The 23,419-nt window shown below is 50.6% G+C and overlaps 1 protein-coding gene across 1 annotated transcript; it reads left to right on the forward strand.

The window, feature by feature from the left end:
• The first annotated feature begins 935 nt into the window (after positions 1-935).
• Positions 936-22,435, forward strand: NRROS (negative regulator of reactive oxygen species). The gene is made up of 3 exons (XM_032171956.2): positions 936-1,117; positions 14,915-15,035; positions 20,144-22,435. Exons 2-3 carry the CDS (start codon positions 14,928-14,930, stop codon positions 22,112-22,114), a joined length of 2,079 nt encoding a protein of 692 aa, XP_032027847.1. The 5' UTR covers positions 936-1,117; positions 14,915-14,927; the 3' UTR covers positions 22,115-22,435.
• The last annotated feature ends 984 nt before the right edge of the window (positions 22,436-23,419 follow it).

Genomic DNA, 23,419 nt, shown 5'->3' on the forward strand with positions numbered 1-23,419 from the left:
CCTGAGCCTCTGGGCCCAGCCATGAGTGAGTATTGTATAAAGCAGAGACAATGTGCCAGATGTTTGGAGTGAAAAGGACTTGGCTCCTGTTCTCTTAGGATGGACGATGCTACACACAATCACAAATCACAGGCTATAAGAGAGGTGGCCCAATCCTGCAGGACACTTCGGCGTTCCGGATTTGAAGGGGAAGGAGAGATCAGAACTGGAGGCCCCTCCCTGAGCCGCCGAGTAGGGTGGTCCACGTCACTCTACATGCAGCAGGCACTGTAAGTATTTCACCTTCTCTAGACGACAGTAGTTCCTCGAGAACAGGAGCGCTGGGATCATGCATGTAAAGCTCTTAGCACAGTGTCTGGCGCCGCTTCGATGATGGCTATATTATCAGTTCTTCTGATTCCTTTGAATTCTTGGCAAGAGCTGGCAGGGAACTTTGTACACATCAGGTACCAAAAAACCCATCCACGCAGTCTAAGATCAAGAAGCTCTTGGCACTCTCTGACAGTCCACGACAAAGCAATTCCCCTTCTTTCTAACACAGTGAGGGTCCGTAAAGGAGATTATCCACAAGGACTGGCTGAGTGGATAAAAGACAGACTAGCTGCGTGGCTGACCCTTCCAGACGACAGGCTGTCCCTCTTTCCAGTGGTGCCGCCGTCCCCAAAGTTGGCCCCTGCTTGGTCCTTGGCTGGAACCTTGTAGAAAAGTCTCTGGTCAGCAGACCTCACAGGCAAGGGCCCCCTAGCTGGCCACCCCGAGCCCTGCAAAGGCACCAACGCAAGAAAGCCGGGGGAGCCTCGTTAGCATTGCTGGAAACTCATTTAAATACCCCGCTGCCGGGCCACCAGGCCGGCAGGTGTTCCGGGGCCGCCCAGCCCGCCCCTCCCCCGCGCTGCAGTTCCCTCCAGGAGGCCCGGTCTGAGTGAGCCTGTGCTGAGCCGCCGAGCAGCCCGCTCTCCATGTGACTTCAGTTTCCGTCTGTTCCTTCCGCTGGTGCTAAAATAATCTGATGCCCCACAGAAAGGAGGTAGCCCAGCCCCGCGTTCGGCTGCTCTCGAGGAGGCCGGAGCCCCCGGAGAGGATGCGCCCCGCGGAGCCGCCTGCGCCTGCGGCAGCCGTGAGTATTTCCTGCGTGGGGGCGTCCCCGGGGGACGGCCGGGGCCCTTCTCCAGGTGGGCAAGCGCGAGCGAGGCTGGGCGGTAGGAGGGCAGCGCCCGCGGGCCCGCGGCTCGGGGCTGGAGGAAGCTGTGGCCGGCTGCATCCAGGCACCGCCGCTTCTGTGCTGGGCGCGGGGGCCGCAGCTCCGGGTGGAGGTGGAAAGCTGCAAACGGCGGTGCGGTGTAGTGGAAACCACGAGGGCTTCAGACTCAGACGTGGGTTTGAGTCCTGGCTCTGCGGGGAGCGTGTGAGCAGGCAGTTATAAGGTTTCTGAGCCTCAGTTTTCTCATCTGCAAAATGGGAACAGAGACGCTCCCTCCCTGGGCTGGGCGACCGGGTATGATGAGACCGCTCTGTGCACACTCAGCATGCTGAGCGCTGGGCTCGCCTTTCCTGCCCCGCAGCGTGGACTGAGAGCCACTATTTCATAGATGAAGACACTGAGACTGGTTAACAGCAACACCTGTTCACAGATGCCGTCCACGTGCCAGGCCTGTCCAAGGCCCTGGGGACACAGCTGTGAAGATGTGCAAAGCCCCTTCTCCCACAGACCGTTTGCCCTTGGGAGATTCACTGGGGCTCTGTGACTCGGATCCTAGCCTAGCCTTAGATCCGTGGCTTATCAGAGGGAGACTAAGAGGAGGGCGACTAAGACTCGGATGCTCTTCCGTAGCCCTAGTGGCCTCTGCACGTGGGCCAGCTTCTGAAGGGGTCAGCGTACTTCCCCACGTACCCAGGAGCTAGACGGAAAGAAGTAAGGAGCCACTGGTGTGGCTTTGTGCTGCCTCTGAGAGAAGGTGAACACGTGCCAGTTGGTGGCTGGGGCTGGAGGAGGCCGGATCGGGGTCCTAAGAACGGAGACTCCGGACAGGGCTGGTCAGGGCTGCTGTGTGTGCTTCCGGAGGGGCTGAGGGGTCCCCACTGGAGGCTTCTTCATGATGGGAGCAGCCTGTTAGGAGTCTGGGTGCTGGAAACATTCAGAGTCTATGGCCCTCCATGCTTTCCTGTGTGCTCCTCACCTGCCGGCTGTGACACACAGACTGTTCCTGTGGATGCTGAGGGTTTGCTGGGCTTTACATTTACAATACGTATTTATTCTCCTCACACACCCCTTAGGTTTGTATGTGTATGCCTGAGAGTTCCTAAAGGAGATTGTAGAATCATGGGCCCAGGAAAAAACCTTGACTCCTGCCTTTAGGTTAAACAAAACAAAACAAAACAAAAAACAAACAAACAAAAAACTCAGCTTCACAAAGAAGGCACTTTAAAAAATATATATATATATATGTTTACTTATTTTTAGAGACAGGCTCATGCTCTGTTGCCCAGACTGGAGTTCTGTGGCACGATCACAGATCACTGCAGCCTCAAACTCTTGGGCTCAAATAATCCTCCTGCTTCAGTCACCTGAGTAGCTAGGACAACAGGTGCACACCACCATGCCAGCTAATTTTTAAAATTTTTTTGTAGACACAGGATCTTGCTATGTTGCCCAGGCTGGTCTCAAACTCCTGGGCTCAAGCAGTCCTCCTGCCTTGGCCTCCTAAAGTGCCGGGAGTGTGGGCATGAGTCACCACACCCAGCTTTCATCTAATGAGTACCCTCATGGATGGGAACTTCATGAAAACACATATAAACTTAATCTTTCATGGTTTTTAAATTCATCCTCCAAGAGTTCCTGCTCTTTGATGATGAGACATAGATGGTAGACTCCAAAACAGAGAGCAGACGCCTAGTATCTTTGTTCTGGGTTGTGCATTAAGAATACATTGACCTGTCTGTCTCTAGTCTTGACTCTTTTGGAAGAGAGATGCTAGTACTGATGACAACCTGCATTCTGGCTGCGGTGTGTGTTCACACTGCAAAGGGTGCACCAGACTCTCGTATGGACAATGACTGTGCCTCACATCAGGTGCAGATCCATTTTAGAGCCTCAGAAGTGAGGAGAGGGTGGACTTTCAACCACGACTGAAAACACTGTCTTTCTTAGGACATGCTGTGTGTGTAACACACTTACAGATGTCTGTGCTCACTGACGCTTGTTGACGTGTCATTGCACATCAGTGACAAACATTTATCATTTTTTTGCCTTTGGTGGAACTTCTTTATTATACTCACTTTCCTCCCAAACCATTTTTCTCAACTTCATCATGAAACAAATGTCATGTGGTCAGTCTGTGATGGGGCTCAGAGCTAGGTTAGGTGATGATTTCTGAAAGCTCAGAGACGTGAAGGAAAAAGGACATCAATGCTTGGATCTTATAAGCTTCACATACAACAATAAACCCGAGTTCAAGAATCAGATTCTTGGATAGATTGGTTTGGTAGCAAATGACAAAAAACCAACATAAATATGCTTCAAAAAAAAAAAAAAAAAAAAAAAAAAGAATTTATTGTTTCAAATAACTGAAAAGCGTACGGGCAATAGTTTCAGGCATGGCTGAGTCCAAATGCTCAAACGGCATTGCCAGGAATCCATCTGTCTGCATTCCTCAGCTTTGCCTTCCTCTCTGTGGGCCTCTTTACCAGGCAAGTCCTGGAGCTGGTGACAAAGATGGCTGCCTGCAACTCCAGCTGTATTCCTACTGGTTTGGCATCTGAAACAGAAAGAGCAAGTCTCCTTTCCATGAGTTCTAGCAACTGCCCTTGGATTGATTCTCATGGGCTTGGCTTTTACGATGAGCCTGTGTTAGGAAAATGGAGCGCTCTCACGGGCCCAGCCTTATTCACAGGCCCCACCCTGGAACCAGGAGCTGGGATCAGACCCAGACATACAGCCTTTTTCAGAAAGGAAGGGGGATGGTTGCACAGCAGTGTAAGTGTACTTAACACTACTGAATTGTACACCTAAAAACGGTTAAGATGATCACTTTCGGCCGGGCGTGGTGGCTCATCCCTGTAATCCCAGCACTTTGGGAGGCCGAGGCGGGTGGATCAGGAGGTCAGGAGTTTGAGATCAGCCTGGCCAAAATGATGAAACCCCGTCACTACCAAAAATACAAAAATTAGCTGGGTGTGGTGGTGGACGCCTGTAATCCCAGCTACTCGGGAGGCTGAGGCAGGAGAATCGCTTGAACCTTGGAGGCTGAGGTTGCAGTGAGCCAAGATGATTGCACCATTGCACTCCAGCCTGAGCGACAAGAGCAAAACTCTGTCTCCTTTCATGTTTTGTGTATTTTACTACAATTAAACATTTTCTAAAGAAAAAAAGGAAAGAAAGGGGGTGATTTTCTCAAAGGGGAATTGAGGAGTTTCAACCAATTTCCAGAGCGAATGGGGTCAGGCGCTGAGACCAAGCCAATGTGTCTTTCTTCACTTTAATGCCTGAGGGATTTCAGAGTGAACAGAGTGAAGAAAGGGGGAAGTGGAACCTTGTCATGGTCCTCACCCACGAGGTGGGCGCGAGGAGCAGGCTGGTACTGGATAGGCTCAATGCGGCCACAAAGCCTGGTGAGGTCACAGGGACTCCCCTCCTCCAGCCCCAACCCAAAAGGTTGCCTAAGTCAGGTGCTGCGCCATGTGCACCAAGCAACTTTCTGCTGCCACCTCCAAGAAGGAGAAGGACCGGGAGGGGATTTCTCCCAGGAGAGAGCACGTAAGGCTCCGTCTTTTCCCGTCTGTTCTCAAGCAGGAGCTAAGTGTCTGAGGCAGCCCCACACCCACAGTGCCTGGCAGGGGCCCACCCTGGGGTACACATCGTGTTCTCCTAAGCTCATGTCACTCCATTTCAGATGTCAACTGGACACGGACTCCTGCTGCTCCTCCCTACTGTCATTCACTCCCCTCCTGCTCCAGCCCTGATCCCTGAAGTCTCTTCTGCCCTTGCAGTGTCTCCCCTCTGTGGTCCTCAGACACCGAGGCTGAGCCCTTTCCCTCAGCCCTCCAGGCTCGGTGGGGAGCAGGGCTTTCCCTGCCTGGTCCTGGACCACCTCCTTCAACTTCAGCAAGTTAGTGGTCTCCGCGTCACCAGCCAGCCTGGCACCCTGAGACCTCCTCATGGGCCTCCTCCAATGGCCTTTCTCTTGTTCTAGGTTATTGGGCCCTTCCTCAGGTCCTTAAACTGATGCTTCCATTCAGCTTCTCATCTCCTTCCAAATCCCCAGTTTTCTTCTAGACTCTTTGGCTAGAGAACGTTAGAGCCATTTTGAAGGCCTCTGACAGCCCCCATCTTGCTTTGTCTCCACAGAAGGCCATGGTCCCGTGATACACTCAGGGGTGCTGTTCAGAATATCAGGCACCGCATGGCACAGCTACTTGGGAGGCTGAGTCAGGAGAATTGCTTGTACCCTGGAGGCGGAGGTTGCAGTGAGCCAAAGTCACACCACTGCACTCTAGCCTGGGTAACAGAGCGAGACCCCGTCTTGCCCCAATATGCTTCTTACCTGAGGCAAAGTTGAGGTTTTATGTCTCCAACCACTGTGAAAATCCATGATCACACCTGAAAAAAAGGAGAAAGAAAGATGGACAGAAGGACAGATAGATGGAGAGATGTATGTTGTTGGGGAAGAGTTAAATGACTAACAGTACCTAGTAACTGTTCACATTCCTTGTCATGATCATAAAGATCAAATAATAAGAAATTAGAAAACTTCCATAGGAGCTGTAACTGCCTATAACACACTGTCATATGAATTACTGGGTTATTGCTCCACTGAACTATTAGTTTGTGATGAGGAGGTGATACCAGCACTGAGCCTGGCAGGATGAATAAGAGCTTTGCAGGTGAACAAGACTAGCGAAAGAGCCTTTCCCACAGAGGACAGAGCGTGTGGGCATGCGTGATTTAGTCAAGGATCGCAGGCATCCCAGGGTGGCTGGGGCTTGTGGTATTGAGGTTGAGTTGATGCGGAAGTCACAGACCTGGGTTTGAATTGTGGCTCTAACATTCTCTAGCTATATGGCCTAAACCTGTGTGAGCCCCCATTGACCAAGTGTGAAATGGAGATGACAACGGTTACCTGCTAGGATTTTTGTGGGAATTATATGTAAAGTACCTGGTATAGCCGGTGTTCCAAGGTGAGCACTCAGCAAGCGTGAGCTGTCACAGTGAAGGGCCCGGACAGAATCTGGGAGCGATTATGCAGACCTCGAGCACCACTGAATTGACCTTTGAATCGGCCTCTTGTCAGGAATCCACATCCTTTCATTCTTCAATCGTACACCTTCTCAAGGAAACCAAGTAGTCGGCTGGGGGGATATATTTTCATTGTTTTCCCACTGTGGCCACTAAGCCGCTGTCATCACCCATACAAAATCCCTGCCCACAGTCTACCGTGGACCCTGGGTGCTCTCTTCTCCCCTGGACCTCCCAGGGTCCACACGCTGCAGCTCCCGGGGGTGGGAGAAGGGATGAAAGCTACTTCTCCTTCACTGTATTTCCTTCAACACCAGCTTGCTGTTTGCACAGAGGAACTCTGCTTTCCCTTTGATTCATACACCACTTTGTCTCACTATAGAAAGCGTCTGTCCCCCTCCAGTGGGGGAGTGTCCTCCTGCAGGCCTCGGAGGACTTGGTGGGGTCCCCCGCCCACTGAACTTGAAGTCCAAACATTCCCTTATATCGACAAAGCCTTTTCACACACACTGTCCCATTCAGTCTCGACACAACCCTGTGAGGTCATCAGGGCAAGTGCTGTCCTCCATGGCCACCACCAGAGTGAAGGAGCCAGACTTGGGCCCAGGTCTCCTTCCCCAGCCCAGGGTCCCTTCCTCTACACGGGTCCCACCTGCTCCTCCTTATCGAGAAGGGCGGTGGCAGGTAGTCCCTCCCTTAGAAGTGACCAGAGGCAACAAACTTGTGACACTGAAGGGAAATCAGATGCTAAGGTGTTGTGCGGTTGAGCACCTATCGGCAGAGATTATGTGGGTCTCTCCTATAGAAAGGTGACACCGAGGACCCATCCCCAGCCACCACCAGCATGCGAGGGCGAGGTGTCACCTCCTAGTGGGAGCAGGTTTGCATTTATTAAGACCTGTGGCCAGATGCAGCCTGTGGGCATGGAATAGGACAAGGGGAACTGACCTCGGCTGGCCCTACCAGGCCGATGCTGACCGCGCAGGGAAGCCACTTGGCTTATTCGTGGCCCTGAGGAAATGGGGGCTGAGCAGGGAGGTGCTCAAAGCAGGCTCCTCACACTGGCTGTCTGGAGTCGCTGTGGGAAGGGCCCACGGGAAGAAGGGTTGCTGTGGCCTCTAAATCCCCCTCCAGGTGGAGGCAGAGCCTCATCCATTCCCAGAGCGTCCCTTGCCACAAGCCCTGGGAGAGCCCAGGCTGACCGGGAGTGCGAGGTTCGGGTGGGAACCGGAGATCTGCGTTTAACCAGTGCTGGGAACCATGGCGCTGCCTTCGCCGGGCCACCGCGTGCCTCTCATTTCACCTCTCTGGCCTGCATATTCTTTTAGCAAACTTGGGGATTATGCTACACATTCTGCTTTACACTTTCCTTTCCTTGATATTATTTTATTATGAACAGCTTTCTGTGTCAATCAACATATTGCTACCAAAGCGTTTTTATCACACCATGTCTTTCCTGTCGTGTGGTTTTATCATAACTTATTTAGCCAGTGCTTCCATTAGGGACCTTTGATGGTTTCCACTTTTTTATTGTTATTACTAATGTTACAATGAATTTTCCTTTTAAAATATTTTTATGTACATTGTATTTCCTTAGGATAAATTCCTAGAAATTGAATCATTGAATCAAAAAGAATCCAGACTTTCAAGGTCTTTGATAAACTGTGCTAAATTGTTCTTCAGAAAAAGTGTGCCAATTTTCTGTTCTACCTGCAGGGTGTGAGACAGTTCTTAGGGGGAAAAAGTCCAAAACCATTGTATTGTCTATATTTTAACAAATTCATTATTAAGAGAAAGCTAGAGAAGCAAATCACAAGCTCTGAATTCACACATCACAATTCTAAATGTCTGTTGTTCTAATCTTCAGTTTCAAGTTCTTGTTAATGCATCCACCATTGCAATATTTACTTTTTCAAAATATAGGAATGTATTAATTTACCAAAGATCACAATCGGTTCTTTGCTTTTTTTTTATTTTTTGAGACAGAGTCCCACTTCGTTGCCCAGGCTAGAGTGCAATGGCATGATCTCGGCTCACTGCAACCTCTGCCTCCCAGGTTCAAATGATTCTCTTGGCTCAGCCTCCCAAGTAGCTGGAATTACAGGCGCCTGCCACTATGCTCAGCTAATTTTTGTATTTTTAGTAGAGACGGGGTTTCACCATGTTGGTCAGGCTGGTCTCAAACTCCTGACCTCAGGTGACCTGCTGGCCTTGGCCTCCCAAAGTGCTGGGATTACAAGCGTGAGCCACCACGCCCGGCCACCTGGCTAATTTTTGTATTTTTAGTAGAGACGGGGTTTCTCTATGTTGGCCAGGCTGGTCTCGAACCCCTGATCTCAAGTGATCCACCCGCCTCGGACTCCCAAAGTGCTGGGATTACAGGTGTGAGCCACTGTGCCCAGCCTGTATTTCCATTTTTAACATAACAAATGTTTCCTAAGCACCTTTCTGAGAAGAGTGTTTGAAAAAGGTATGTTAATAATTCCTGGAAATATGGGGACAAAGATTACCATAATTTTACGTCTCTTTTCAGGAACATTTATTTCATTTTCCTCATTTTTAAATGTGAGTACTTTAAAACTTACAGAAAAGTTTACAAGAAAGTATAATACTAAATTTACCAAGTACTAATATTTTGCTTTACCGTCTCTATTGAGCCATTTGAAGGTAGGTTACATAAATTACGGACATCATGAAAGTTCCCTGTAGGTGCTTCAGCATTCAGCATGCATTTCCCAACAATAAAGGCGATGTCTTACGTAACCACAGGCTTGTTATCCGACCTGCAGACATTATCAATAACCTCATATCATCTGCGCATTTGAAAACACATCGCTTAGTGCCTGTTTAAATTTCCCCAATTGTCTCATATTTTTCTGTTAGAGAGTTTTTAAAATCCAACATCGGGCCAAGCTCAGTGGCTCACAATTGTAATCCTAGCACTTTGGGAGGCTGAGTTGGGTGGATTACCTGAGGTCGGGAGTTTGAGACCAGCCTGATCAAAATGGAGAAACCCCAGCTCTACTAAAAATACAAAATTAGCCAGGCGTGCTGGTGCATGCCTGTAATCCCAACTACTCAGGAGGCTGAGGCAGGAGAATCGCTTGAACCCGGGAGGCGGAGGTTGCAGTGAGCCGAGATTACTCCATTGCACTCCAGCCTGGGCAACAAGAGTGCAACTCCTCTGTCTCAAAAAAAAAAAAAAAAAAAAAAAAATTCCAACATCCACTCAAGGTTCATTCACTGCACTTGGTTAAATGCTTCTTAGTCACTTGTAATCTAGAACAGACACCCCCAGCCCCACCCCAGCCTTTCTTTGTTTTTCAAGACTAACTCTTGAGAAGTCCAGGCCAGTTACCTTGCAGGACGTCTTACAGCCCGGATCTGTCAGAGGCTTTCCTCATGACTGGATTCAGGGCAAGTGTTTCTGCAGGCGTTCCACCAGGACAGTACCCTGTTTCCTAAGGCACCACACTCAGAGGCTCAGAATGGCAGGAGCTCTCATCACGGGGGTGTTGAGTTTGGACATTTGGTGAAAGTTGAGGTCATCCTAATGTTTTGCTAAGAATCAGAGGGACCAGAGCTGCTTGCCTGAGACTTCCCAGTGCTTCCTGGAGAAGGGGCTGTTGGAAGTGGTCACAGACTGCGGGTTGGTTTTGTTCTGTATCATCTGTTCTCGGTGGTCTGTGACCAGCTGCTCTTCCCATTCTCCCAGATCCCAGATGCAATTGCTCTTTTACTTGCAGTCAAAGGCAGACTCCCTTTCTCATGGAGCCCTCCATCTGGCACCATGTGCCCTTGTGTGTCCATGAGTGTCGCTGTCACACATTTACACGCTGCACCTGTGTGCACTCTGCCTCTGGAGAGCCCTCCCCCAGACCCAGGGAGAAATATTTGTTTCTAGCACAGGGTGCCCCGAGAGCTGCCCACTTCTCCAGGAGACCTCTTTCCGTAAAGCTTTTTCAGCTTCTCTGATTACTTTGAGGAGAAAATGCTTAACTACGTGGTAACATCCATGTGGCACTTGCTCAGAGCCCCTTTAGCAGGGAGGTTCCGGTCCCAGCTCTGGCAGCAGCTGTCACGTAGTAGCAGTTAGGGGAGGTGGAGGTGGGGACAGTAAGGTGTCCCAGCAGCTCCAACAAGGAGAGACCGTCACTGTGGGCGGGGTAACAATTCAGATATCCAGCGTGCACCTGAATAGTAGAAATCCGGCGTCCTTTTCTAAAAATAAAACAACAGCAAAGTTCAGATCTGAGCTACTCTGTAGCATTTCTTTTTTTAGAGACAGCGTCTCGCTCTGCTGCCCAGGTTGGAGTGCAATGGCGTGATCTCCGCTCACTGCACCCTCTGCCTCCCAGGTTCAAGATTCTCCTGCCTCAGCCTCCTGAATAGCTGGGATTACAGGTATCCGCCACCACGCCCAGCTAATTTTTGTATTTTTAGTAGAGACAGGGTTTCACCAGGTTGGCCAGGCTGGTCTCAAACTCCTGATCTCAGGTGATCCACCTGCCTCGGCCTCCCAAAGTGCTGGGATTACAGGAGTGAGCCGCCACGCCCGGCCATTTTTGTATTTTTTTTTAGAGAGGCAGGATTTTGCCACCTTGCTCAGGCTGGTCTCGAACTCCTGAGACCCAGCGACCCCCCACTCCTTGGCCTCCCAAAGTGCTGGGATTACAGGCATGAGCCACCGCACCTGTTCGCAAACAAACATAATTTCTAAAACAAAGGAGACTCTTTGCAGCGGCTGTACGTTCTTCTTCCTCACTGTCAGCGTTCTCTTGTTGCAGAATACAACCTCCATTCATGTTGTTTTTATGAATGAATCTTTTTACCACTTTCTTACTATGACCAGGTCTGGAGGCAGAAAACCATGTTGTCTTCTCTGCCTAAAAAGCAACACCACATCTTCACAGACAAGGTTGGCTGTGGAGTAGACTCACAGCATTCCATGATAACTAGTTAGAATGCAGCAGTGTCCCAAATGGGCCAAACCTCGTCAAGACAGGAGCAACAGGCAGCTCAGGGTCCCAGGAACACTCACCAGCTGGCAGCCCCTCGGGAAGCGGCTGGACTTTCCACCTGTTCCTGCATGCTGGGCACACGCTGGCTTAGACGCCCTCTTACAGCTGCAGGCGCTGTGGCGTGGTCCTCAGCTCTGAGGATGAGTGGGAGGAGAGGAAGCAGTCCTGTGCGTGCAGGGGATGAGCCACGGATTTTGCAGAGAGATATGGCAAGAGGATTGTTTACCTTGGACTCTTTGCAGGGCCATGGCTCTGAGGAAGCTCTCTGCAGCTACACACTCTAGGAAGAGTGTTTCTCAACCTCAGTGGCCACTATTTTGAAAGCTTTTATTTCTTTACAGTCATTACATACTTTTAATTTAGCACTGGGTCATGGCCATTCTCACATGATCGTATCAGTCAGGGTCCAACCAGGAAATGGAAACTGCCCAGATTATTTAAGACAGAGGATATTTAATGCAAGAAAGTGGCAACACATGGTGGAAAAGGCTGAGAAAGCAAGCAGCAAATAAACAGTCAACACAGCGATGAGCAGCTTCAGGAAGCTTCTTATCCTCACCTAGGTAGTGTGAGGACAAGAGGAGGAGGTGGGCCAGGCACCATGGCTCATGCCTGTAATCCCATCACTTTGGGAGGTCAAGGTGGGTGGATCACCTGAGGTCATGAGTTCGAGACCAGCCTGGCCAACATGGTGAAACCTCATCTCTACTAAAAATACAAAAATTAGCCGGGCGTGGTGGCGGGCGCCTGTAATCCCAGCTACTTGGGAGGCTGAGGCAGGAGAATTGTTGAACCCGGGAGGCGGAGGTTGCAGTGAGGTGAGATCGCAATGTTGTATTCCAACCTGGGCACCAAGAGCAAAACTCTGTCTCAAAAAAACAAAACAAACGAACAAAAACAAAGAGGAGGAGGTGGTGTCACCAGAGCCTAGGGGTCAGCGGAAGAAACTCTAGGATGTCTCTGTCCAAGGCAGAGAGGAAGGGAGAGAAATACCCTGGATTCTTTCTGCCCTCTGCTGTCTGACCTCCCAGGAGGAGTGTCTTCCATTGACTAAACCAGCAGAGTTTGTGACAGGTGACAGCAGAGTTTGAGGCCAGGTGACAGCAGAGTTTGAGATTCACGGCTTTCAGAAGTCAGAGCCCTGCTACACCGAGGAGAGCAGGGGAGGGCAAGGCACAGCTCTGAGGACAACCTGCTGTCAGCCAGCATAGTCATCTGTGCCCAGGGTTAGCCTTGCTCTGCAATTTATGAATGTAGAGTTTTTAATCGAACCTTCCTGCATACGTTTTACACTAGTTGGTATAATTCATCCTTCCAGCCACATTACTCAGGCCTTTATTTTAGACTTTCTGTAGCTGTTGAACTACCTTGGAGATTACACAGGAATAACCAGCACTCAGTCAACTCACTGGTGTTTGGAACTCACAAGTAATAATTAATAATTGTGTCACTCACTACCTTTACAGCCACGAAGCCCTTTCACATTCATGAGACTGGTTTATTCTCATGCAACTCTGGAATAGTTATTATTACTCCCGTTTTGTAGATGGATTCTCCGGGTCTTGGAGACTTTGTCTGAATTCCTGAAAGACAAATAACAAATAACAGAGGCAGAATTCAAACTCTGGTCAGCTTGGTTCCAAATTCCATGATCTTCCCATGATGTCCTGCTGCTTCCTGCCAGAAGGAGCTATACCCAGGGCCACAGCAAGTTTTTCTTCTGGCCTGGTTGGCTGAGTTGAGCAGGAAGGAGAGGATATGTTTGAAACTTGCAAAATTCTTGATGACCCGTAAATGAAAATGCCCCACCTGAGGGTGACACGAGGCCTAGCTTGCCTTCCAGTCTGAAGGTTGCCTTTTCGCTGAAGGATCTGCACTCCTGCCCCTTACACCTCTAGATTCAGTTCTTTAATATACAGGGCTGGCTCTTCTAGAAAGATCAGAGTCACAGCAGCAGGTACCACCCCACGCCTGACAGAAGCGGCCAGGGAGGAAGGGAGGGTTCTTACCTCCCCATTTCCCCTCAATAAAATTCAGGATGCCCAGTGAAGTTTGAATGTCAGATAAACAATTTGTTAGTATAAGGATGTATCTAGCATTGAAATGATGCCTTGTAATTTACTAAATCTGAAACTATGCAACCTTATCTCATGGTGGGCAGTGGTGGTGATCCCAGGTTTCAGGGGTGTGGGGGCGGGGAAGGGTGCTGGGGGGCTCCTGAGGTCAGGAACCCATATACCTCTGCTTCTGCCCTCTCTCCCCTGTGCCGGCCACAACATAATGATTCCTGTGTGGGTGCAGAGGCAGAAGTGGGTCTGGAAGGGGATTCCCAGTGTCTGGCAAGTTCTGGTGAATTCTGCATTGGAGGTTCTCTCTGTAGTAAGGGGAGTTGGCCTGGCCTGAAGTGAAAGCTGGCTTACCCGGTTTCATTTAGCTGTTCAATTAGTCTGTTTGCACTGGTGAGCATTCAAATCTGATCAAGAAGGTAAGATGAGCTTTCAAGATCCCTAAATGCATTTGAAGAAAGGAAAGACGAGGCCCCTGAGTGGCTGGAGCGAGCAGGTGGGGTGAGCTGGTGCCGCTGGCCCAGGAGAAGATGGGAGGGCAGACACTGGGCCTCCGGTGGGTGTCAAGGAAGGGGGCAGATGGAATGCTGGGGCCAGCTCTTGTCTCTGGGTCTGCAGAATGTAGAGCTGGGGGCATGCACCGGGCGTCAGGTCCCCAGCAGGGCAGCAGTGAGTGCAGCCTCACTGCTGGGAGAAACTGCCCTGCTCACTCATCGGAGCTCGGGGAGCGAGGTGGGGAGGCGGGGCTGCTCTCAGCCCTGCCACTAGGGTCATCCACAACCTCGAGTAGTATCTCTGGGCCTTTGTTCACCTGGCAAATGCGATGAGTATGTTGCATTTCCCTTATGGCTCCTCTTAGTTCTGAATCTCTGCTGGTGCGTGTATACCTTCAAGCCTTCTCATTACTGCTGTTCTGTGTGCACTGGCCAGGCAAGAGGCTGGCAACCACGTTTCGTGAACCACCTTTATTCTATCCAAAGATTGCTTCTTCATTTTCCCCTCCGTTTTTCCCCCTGTCCAGGCAAAATATCAAACCTCTTTTTTCAAAGGGTCATAGTCAAACGAGTTAACCAAAGAGATCAACACTTTTGTAACAGCCTCACATCAGCAGCTGATGAGTAACTCTGGGACAGAGGCCCCCATCCGTGTTTCCGTCTCAGTCCACTCTCCAATTGTTCATTCATTCACTCGGCAACTACTTACTGAGCTCATGGGATGCATCAGGCCGATTGGAGCTGGAGGCAGGAAAACTTCAGCAGAATTACAAAATATGGGAAACTCCAGGTGACTGGAGGCCTGGTTACTCAAGCTTTTTGCTTCTCCCTTCTGTGCTGGACTCACTGAAGTTTAGTGTTCAGCCACCCGTCCACCAAATGGTAGAGGCAAAATGAAATTGAGTTCTTGTCAACAGTTTCAGTGAAAGGCTGGAAGTCTTGGCTAAAGGAGGTATTTGAGTCGCCTGTGGGCTGCACCTGTGGAGCTGCATCGAGCTCCAAGACCACACAGAATTGGAACTGGCTCCTTCTCCCGAGAATACAAACAGCCCTCTGGGATGTCCTTCTCTGACTTACCTCTTCCCTGCTCTCTGTCCACAGGGCTGCCCTTGAGATGGAGTTGCTGCCCCTTTGGCTCTGCCTGGGTTTTCACTTCTTGGCAGTGGACTGGAGGAACAGAAGTGGAACAGCCGCAGCCGCTTCCCAGGGGGGCTGCAAGTTGGTGAGTTTTCCCCTGAACCCTGATCTGTCGGCTGCTCCTGTCCTCACAAGGCTTGGTCCATTTGGAAAGGTGACGGACTGTCCGTCAGGAAGGGCAGAGAATGAAGGAGCCTGAATCACTCTGTGCCTGCCTAGCACAGGGCCATGTGCAGCTGCTCTTTCACCACAGGAGTTTAACATGCTGCCTGGGAAGAGCCAGGCAGTCCTCGCCCCGCCTTTCTCACGCCTGCTGAGGAGAGGAGGCATCCGAGACCAGCCTAGGGCAGCTTCCTGGAATGAGAACAACTTGTTAAAAATCTGGATGATTCAGGCCGGGTGCATTGGCTCAGGCCTGTAATCCCAGCACTTTGGGAGGCCGAGGCAGGCAGATCGCTTGAGCCTAGGAGTCCGAGACTAGCCTGGGCAACATGGTGAAACCACATCTCTACAAAATACAAGAATCAGTCAGGTGTGGTGGCACACACCTATAGTCCCAGCTACTTGGGAGGCTGAGATGTGAGGATGGCTTGAGCCCGGGAAGTGGAGGTTGCAGTGAGCTGAGATCAGGCCCCTGCACTCCAACCTAGGTGATGGAGCCAGACCTTGTCTTAAAAAAAAAGAAAAAAAATGCCAGGCACGGTGGCTCACTCCTGTCATCCCAGCACTTAGGGAGGCCAAGGCTGGCGGATCACCTGAGGTCAGGAGTTCGAGACCAGCTTGGCCAACATGGTGAAACTCCGTCTCTACTAAAAATACAAAAATTAGTCGGGCGTGGTGGTGCATGCCTGTAATCCCAACTACTTGGGAAGCTGAAGGAGGAGAATTGCTTGAACCCGGGAGGCGGAGGTTGCAGTGAGCTGAGATCACACCCCTGCACTCCATCCTGGGCGACAGAGTGAGACTCTGTCTCAAAAAAAGAAAAAAACAAAACAAAAAATAACTGGATGATTGAGCTGCACCGATGGTATGAGAATCTCTGGGTGAGGTGCATGAAAGCTGGAGAAGCCTGCCTCGGAGTTTGTGGACAAGTCGACCACTAAGGCTTACATAGCTGCAGGGAGGGCTTGCTGCCGTGCTGCACTGCAGGGCAGCAGCCTGGACCACGCTCAGGCTAAGAAGACCCAGAGTGTGGATACCCAAGCCTTTATAGGCGCCTTCTCTAGGACTTTCAGCCTATATGTGAAAGTAGACTTGGGTCAAAACCGAGAAATTTCCAGTAATTTTCCCCTTCATCTATATAACAATGATATCAAAAGTCTGCTCAAGAAACACATATTTAGGCCGGGTGCAGTGGCTCACACCTGTCATCCCAGCACTTTGGGAGGCCGAGGTGGGCAGATCACGAGGTCAAGAGGTTGAGACCAGCCTGGCCAACATAGTAAAAACCCATCTCTACTAAAAATACAAAAATTACCCAGGCGTGGGGGCGCGTGCTTGTAGTCCCAGCTACTCGGGAGGCTGAGGAAGATCGCTTGAACCTGGGAGGCAGAGGTTGCAGTGAGCTGACATCGTGCCACTGCACTCCAGCCTGGGTGACAGAGTGATACTCCATCTCAAAAAAAAAAAATAGAAACACATATTTAATAAACATTTCTTGAGCCATATTATATACTAGGCACTGGGAAGACAAATTGGATGTCAGGGCTAACACATTCAAATATGTATTCTTAAAGCATAGCTGTCATGGTTTTTAACCTCTTTTGGTAGTAACCTATAACCACTGTGCTAGAGTCTATTCCAATATGACATAGAGGTTACGAGCTAGACTGGCCTGGTTTAAACCCAGCCCTACCCTTAGCTGGTGACACTGGGGCCACTCTAGGTCATAGTTTCTCCATCTGTAGAATACATACGTAATAATAACATCTACTAGTAACATCATGCTGTGTTGACTGATGATTAAATGGGTTAATACATGTAAAGCACTCAGGACAGTGCCTGGTAGGTGGTAAGTGCTATGCGTTTTACCTGTTATCACTAATATTATTATTAATCTCTGCTATGTTTGACCTCCAGCATTCTCTTACAGAGGCAATCAAGGATTAACTACACAGTAGTTATTCAGGGGTTACCAGGCACAGGAAGAGGAGAGATAAATGAACAGCCTTTCAGAGTTCAGGCTAGACCCTCTGCTTGACACTTTCTGGCCCACTGGGCAGGAGTAGAGAATTGGCTGCCAGGAAGCCCAAAGAGTGGGTTTCCTGCGGCTCTTCCGAGTTGACGACTGAGAATTGGAGAGTCTGGGTGCCCTCCACTGGCCCTCATCACATTATCCATTTGACCTTACTAGAAAGTGGACGTTGGCCGGGTGTGGTGGCTCACACCTGTAATCTCAGCACTTTGGGAGGCCAAAGCAGGCAGATCACCTGAGGTCAGGAGTTTGAGACCAGCCTGACCAACACGGTGAAAGCCTGTCTCTACTAAAAATACAAAAATTAGCCAGGCAGGATGACGGCCGCCTGTGATCTCAGCTACTCAGGAGGCTGAGGCAGGCAAATCGCTTGAACCCGGGAGACCGAGGTTGCAGTGAGCTGAGATGGCGCCACTGCACTCCAGCCTGGGCGACAGAGCAAGACTCCGTCTCAAAAAAAAAAAAAGAGTGGACATGGTAAGCTTTTCTGGGATGGCCATATGGTCCTTCTATATCACTTCAGCAGGGCCACAGGGAATTGCAGAGGTGTGACCCACGACTGCAGCAGCTGTGGTGGGACAGCACCCCATAGCGTGAAGAAAGCCCCTGACCACAACATTCTCCAGTGAGTCCACACCCAGGGAGGAGCGCAACAGCCACTCACATAAAGACACACACCTGGCCGGGCACGGTGGCTCACGCCTGTAATCCCAGCACTTGGGGAGGCCAAGGCAGGTGGATCACCTGAGGTCAGGGTGGCCAACATGGCAAAACTCTGCCTCTACTAAAAATACAAAATTAGCCCGGTGTGGTGGTGTGCGTCTGTAATCCCAGCTACTTGGTAGGCTGAGGCAGGAGAATCGCTTGAACCCGGCAGGCAGAGGTTGCAGCAAGCTGAGATGGCGCCATTGCACTCCAGCCTGGATGACAGGAGTGAGACTCCATCTCAAAAAAAAAAAAAAAAAAAAAGAAAAAAAAAAGATACAAGTTCTCTTCCAGAGTAATTTGTAATTAGAATGCAATCCCAATCAAAATACCAAAGAGGGAAGGGGGTGTGGAAAGAACTTGGCAAATCCTTTCTAATGTTCACCTGGAAATTAGAGAAACCCAAATGCTCAACAATAGATGATTTAATTAGATCATCCTAATAATTACAGCTAACATTTATTAGGCACAGTAAATGTGTTTCACGTAAACAGTCACACTTGATCCTGAAAAAAAAAAAACGCTATGAGAAAATGACGAGTATAATTTCAGTTTTACAGGCAGGGTAATGGAGGTCTCTTTCGGTTCCGTAACCATCCAAAGGTCACCCATTTGATTAAAAGCAGAGCCGCGAAGCATTGGCCCTGGAACTCTTGCTTCAACCACTGTGCTATTCATGAAATGAATGCATATGCTTCCTAAAAAGATTACGATCACATTTATTTGTACTGCCAAGGCAATAAGTCTGTTATGTTATTGACAGAGGAAGAAAAATAGGTTACTGAACAGTTTGCACAGTATGGTCTTATTTTTGTTTTTTAGACAAAGGTAGGTAATATCTTAGGAAAGATCCAGAAAGACATGGAACAGCAGGTGACTGGTATTTCTCTGAGAGAGGCGGAGGTGACAGAAGAGTTGGGCTCTCCACATGTCAACACAGTATCAATGTTTAAGTATTGGAAGGTTTTATTTTAATTATCAGATAAAGAACCCGAGGGTCTAAGAAATTCCACTGCTAGTGGTGGTAGAGCCAAGATTCAGACTTGAGTCTGTCCTCCAAACCTGTGCTTCTTCTAACCTCTCTCTCGGGATTTTCCTCCTCTGTTGCCCTGCTACACTTGCCCTCTGGGATTGAGCCCACAACTGTGCCAACCACCGCCCTTGTATTACTGACAAACTTGTACAAAGGAATGCCATTGCTCCTCTATCTTATCACTTAAAACTTTTTTCTGGCCGGGCACGGTGGCTCGCGCCTGTAATCCCAGCACTTTTGGGAGGCTGAGGTGGGCAAATCACCTGAAGTCAGGAGTTGGAGACCAACCTGGCCAACATGGTGAAACCCCGTCTCTACTAAAAATACAAAAAAAGTTAGCTGGGCGTGGTGGCATGTGCCCGTAATCCCAGCTACTTGGGAGGCTGAAACAGGAGAATTGCTCGAACCCAGGAGGCAGAGATTGCAGTGAACTGAGATCATACCATTGCACTCCAGCCTGGGTGACAGGGCAAGACTTCATCTCAAAAAAACAAAAAACAAAAAAGCCATTTTTGTCCTAGACACCTAAATGACATCCTATGGCTGACTGTTGTTTTTGTCAATTTTGCAAAACATGGAGCTTAATTAAAGTATCCTGCACGTGTGCTTTCTGCAGTGTGACCAGGGTGGCCTCGTTCCTCCCGCCTCCTTCTTCTGTACGATCAGAGTAGAACCCTGTTTAGGAAAAGCACTGAACTGGGCGTTCAGAGCCCTGGGCTCCAGTCCCAGCATGGCCACTGACTCTTCACTTCTCCCCTCCAGACCCACTTTACTTCTCTGTACAATTCAGGTAGGTGAAATCTCTCAAGTCCTTTTTTTTTTGGGGATGGAGTCTTGCTCTGTCGCCCAGGCTGGAGTGCAGTGGCCAGGCTGGAGTGCAGTGGCACCATCTCGGCTCACTGCAATCTCTGCCTCCTGGGTTCAAGTAATTCTCTGCCTCACCCTCCGGAGTAGCTGGGATTACAGGTGTCCACCACCATGCCCGGCTGGTTTTTTGTATTTCCTGTAGAGACAGGAGCTCACCATGTTGGCCAGGCTGGTTTTGAACTCCTGACCTCAAGTGATCCACCTGCGTCTGCCTCCCAAAGTGCTAGGATTACAGGCATGAGCCACCGTGCCTGGCCTTGTCTATTTTTAAAATGAACATCCTAGAGCCATCCCCAGCAGTTACAGGGACAGTCTGATAAGTGAACTAAGTTTCTGTGCATAAATGCCTGCCTCTGGGCCTCCTCCCTGCTGACCAGTGTGGTTTTGGCCGCAGGTGGGTGGAGCCGCTGACTGCCGAGGGCAGAGCCTTGCTTCGGTGCCCAGCAGCCTCCCGCCCCACGCCCGGACGCTCATCCTGGATGCCAACCCTCTCAAGACCCTGTGGAATCACTCCCTCCAGCCTTACCCTCTCCTGGAGAGCCTCAGCCTGCACAGCTGCCACCTGGAACGCATCGGCCGCGGCGCCTTCCAGGAGCAAGGCCACCTGCGCAGCCTGGTCCTGGGGGACAACCGCCTCTCAGAGAACTACAAAGAGACGGCAGCCGCACTCCACGCCCTGCGGGCTCTGCGGAGGCTGGACTTGTCAGGAAACTCCCTGACGGAGGACATGGCAGCCCTCCTGCTCCAGAACATCTCCTCGCTGCAGTCCGTGTCCCTGGCGAGGAACATCATCATGCGGCTGGATGACTCCGTCTTCCAGGGCCTGGAGCGTCTCCGGGAGCTGGATTTGCAGAGGAATTACATCTTCGAGATTGAGGGAGGCGCTTTTGACGGCCTGACTGAGCTGAGACACCTCAACCTGGCCTTCAACAACCTCCCCTGCATCGTGGACTTCGGGCTCACGCAGCTGCGGTTCCTCAACGTCAGCTACAACGTCCTGGAGTGGTTCCTTGCGACCGGGGGAGAGGCCGCCTTTGAGCTGGAGACGCTGGACCTGTCTCACAACCAGCTGCTGTTTTTCCCGCTGCTGCCCCAGGACAGCAAGTTGCACACCCTCCTGCTGCGCGACAACAACATGGGCTTCTACCGGGACCTGTACAACGCCTCGTCGCCGAGGGAGATGGTGGCCCAGTTCCTCCTCGTGGACGGCAACGTGACCAACATCACCACCGTCAACCTCTGGGAAGAGTTTTCCTCCAGCGACCTTGCAGATCTCCGCTTCCTGGACATGAGCCAGAACCAGTTCCAGTACCTGCCAGACGGCTTCCTGAGGAAGATGCCTTCCCTCTCCCACCTGAACCTCAACCAGAATTGCCTGATGACGCTTCACATTCGGGAGCACGAGCCCCCCGGAGCGCTCACGGAGCTGGACCTGAGCCACAACCAGCTGTCAGAGCTGCACCTGGCCCCGGGGCCCGCCAGCTGCCTGGGCAGCCTGCGCTTGTTCAACCTGAGCTCCAACCAGCTCCCGGGCGTCCCCCCTGGCCTCTTCGCCAATGCCGGGAACATCACTACACTTGACATGAGCCACAATCAGATCTCACTTTGTCCCCTGCCAGCTGCCTCGGACCGGGTGGGCCCCCCTAGCTGTGTGGACTTCAGGAATATGGCATCTTTAAGGAGCCTCTCTCTGGAGGGCTGTGGGCTGGGGGCATTGCCAGACTGCCCATTCCAAGGGACCTCGCTCACCTACTTAGACCTCTCAAGCAACTGGGGGGTCCTGAATGGGAGCCTCGCCCCACTCCGGGACGTCGCCCCCATGTTACAGGTCCTGTCTCTCAGGAACACGGGCCTCCACTCCAGCTTTATGGCGCTGGACTTCTCTGGGTTTGGGAATCTGAGGGACTTAGATCTGTCGGGAAATTGCTTGACCACCTTCCCGAGGTTCGGGGGCAGCCTGGCCCTGGAGACCCTGGATCTCCGCAGAAACTCGCTCACAGCCCTTCCCCAGAAGGCTGTGTCTGAGCAGCTCTCCAGAGGTCTGCGGACCGTCTACCTCAGTCAGAATCCGTATGACTGCTGTGGGGTGGACGGCTGGGGGGCCCTGCAGCATGGGCAGACGGTGGCCGACTGGGCCATGGTCACCTGCAACCTCTCCTCCAAGATCATCCGCGTGACGGAGCTGCCCGGACGCGTGCCTCGGGACTGCAAGTGGGAGCGGCTGGACCTGGGCCTGCTCTACCTCGTGCTCATCCTCCCCAGCTGCCTCACCCTGCTGGTGGCCTGCACCGTCATCGTCCTCACTTTTAAGAAGCCTCTGCTTCAGGTCATCAAGAGCCGCTGCCACTGGTCCTCCGTTTACTGACCTGGCTGTGTGCCAAGACTCGAAATTCGGTCTGCACGCAACAGGACACTTTCTCTGCCGGCTTTCAAGATGTGATGCAGAGGCCACGTCTGGCGAATTGAAGTTTCAATTAAAATTTAACATGTTTCCATTCCTCATCGCCCACCACCCCCCCACCCAAGTTCTTTTTCCATCATTATAATTCATCCTCATTATCTTGGTAAAATATTTATTAAGTGACTTTTTTAGAAATAAAAGGCAACGTGTCTCATAAATATTTTTTAAATTAAATGCAGCTTGTGTTTTTTTTTTAATGTTCCTTCGTGGTTTCCCTTGGATTATTTTGTAGTGTCCTCCCCTTGGTGACATCCATGGAGCCAAAAGGGTAGCAATTCAATGCAACCTACTGGAAGAAGCACTCCAAGAGCAGGTGCCAGAGATCACGGTGAGTCAGTGCCCTGGGGATTCACCAGGGACAAGGATTTCATAGCACAACGACGACAACAACAAAGAATTTCAAAGTACAGCTGGAGGGTCTGACATAAGATCATAAGATGAGGCCTCTCACCTGCCGTGTGACTGGCCACTGCTGTCAGAACAGTCCTGTGCAGCACTTTGGGAGGCTGAGGCGGGTGGATCACCTGAGGTCAGCAGTTTGAGACCAGCTTGGCCAACACGGTGAAACCCCGTCTCTACTAAAAATACAAAAATTAGCCGGGTGTGGTGGCGGGCGCCTATAATCCCAGCTACTTGGGAGGCTGAGACAGGAGAATTGCTTGAACCCAGGAGGCGGAGATTGCAGTGAACCGAGATCACACCACTGCACCCCAGCCTGGGCAATGGAGAAAGACTCCATCTCAAAAGATAAACAAATAAATAAAATAATGGACCTCTAGCTGGGCCCTCTCCAGGTGCCCTGGCTTCATACCCAGAGTCTCTGACAGACATGATTCTTCCGTGGAGAAACTAAGAGAATAACTGGCCCGGAGTTTATCCAGTCAGTAAGCCGACTGCCAGAGACAGTCCTCGTTCTGAAGGGAAGTAAAGAGGAATGCAGAAAGGAATGAATTCTGCTCACTTGTGAACCCTCGTAACTCTTCACAAAAAATTGCTTACAACTTCTCAGCAGATGTTCAGTATCTGTATTCGCTAGATTCTTAGCTTCCCTTCTCCCTCTGTTCAATGACTAACCAACAATGTCTGTGCTCCTGAGAGAAAAGATAACAAGGACACGGCCCCCGTCCTTTGGTAGTTTAGAATTTACACTGTCCTCAACGTTTTTAATCCCTGCTTACTAAATCATAAAGGAATTAAACACAACGGCGG

The sequence above is a fragment of the Hylobates moloch genome, unplaced genomic scaffold (assembly GCF_009828535.3).
Source record: "Hylobates moloch isolate HMO894 unplaced genomic scaffold, HMol_V3 SCAFFOLD_13, whole genome shotgun sequence".
Classification (NCBI taxonomy): Eukaryota; Metazoa; Chordata; class Mammalia; order Primates; family Hylobatidae; genus Hylobates; species Hylobates moloch.

Coding starts and splice junctions, on each gene's coding strand:
- NRROS (XM_032171956.2), top strand. CDS start 14,928: ATGGAGTTGCTGCCCCTTTGGCTCTGCCTGGGTTTTCACTTCTTGGCA. Junction 15,036..20,143: donor CCCAGGGGGGCTGCAAGTTG/GTGAGTTTTCCC, acceptor TTTTGGCCGCAG/GTGGGTGGAGCCGCTGACTG.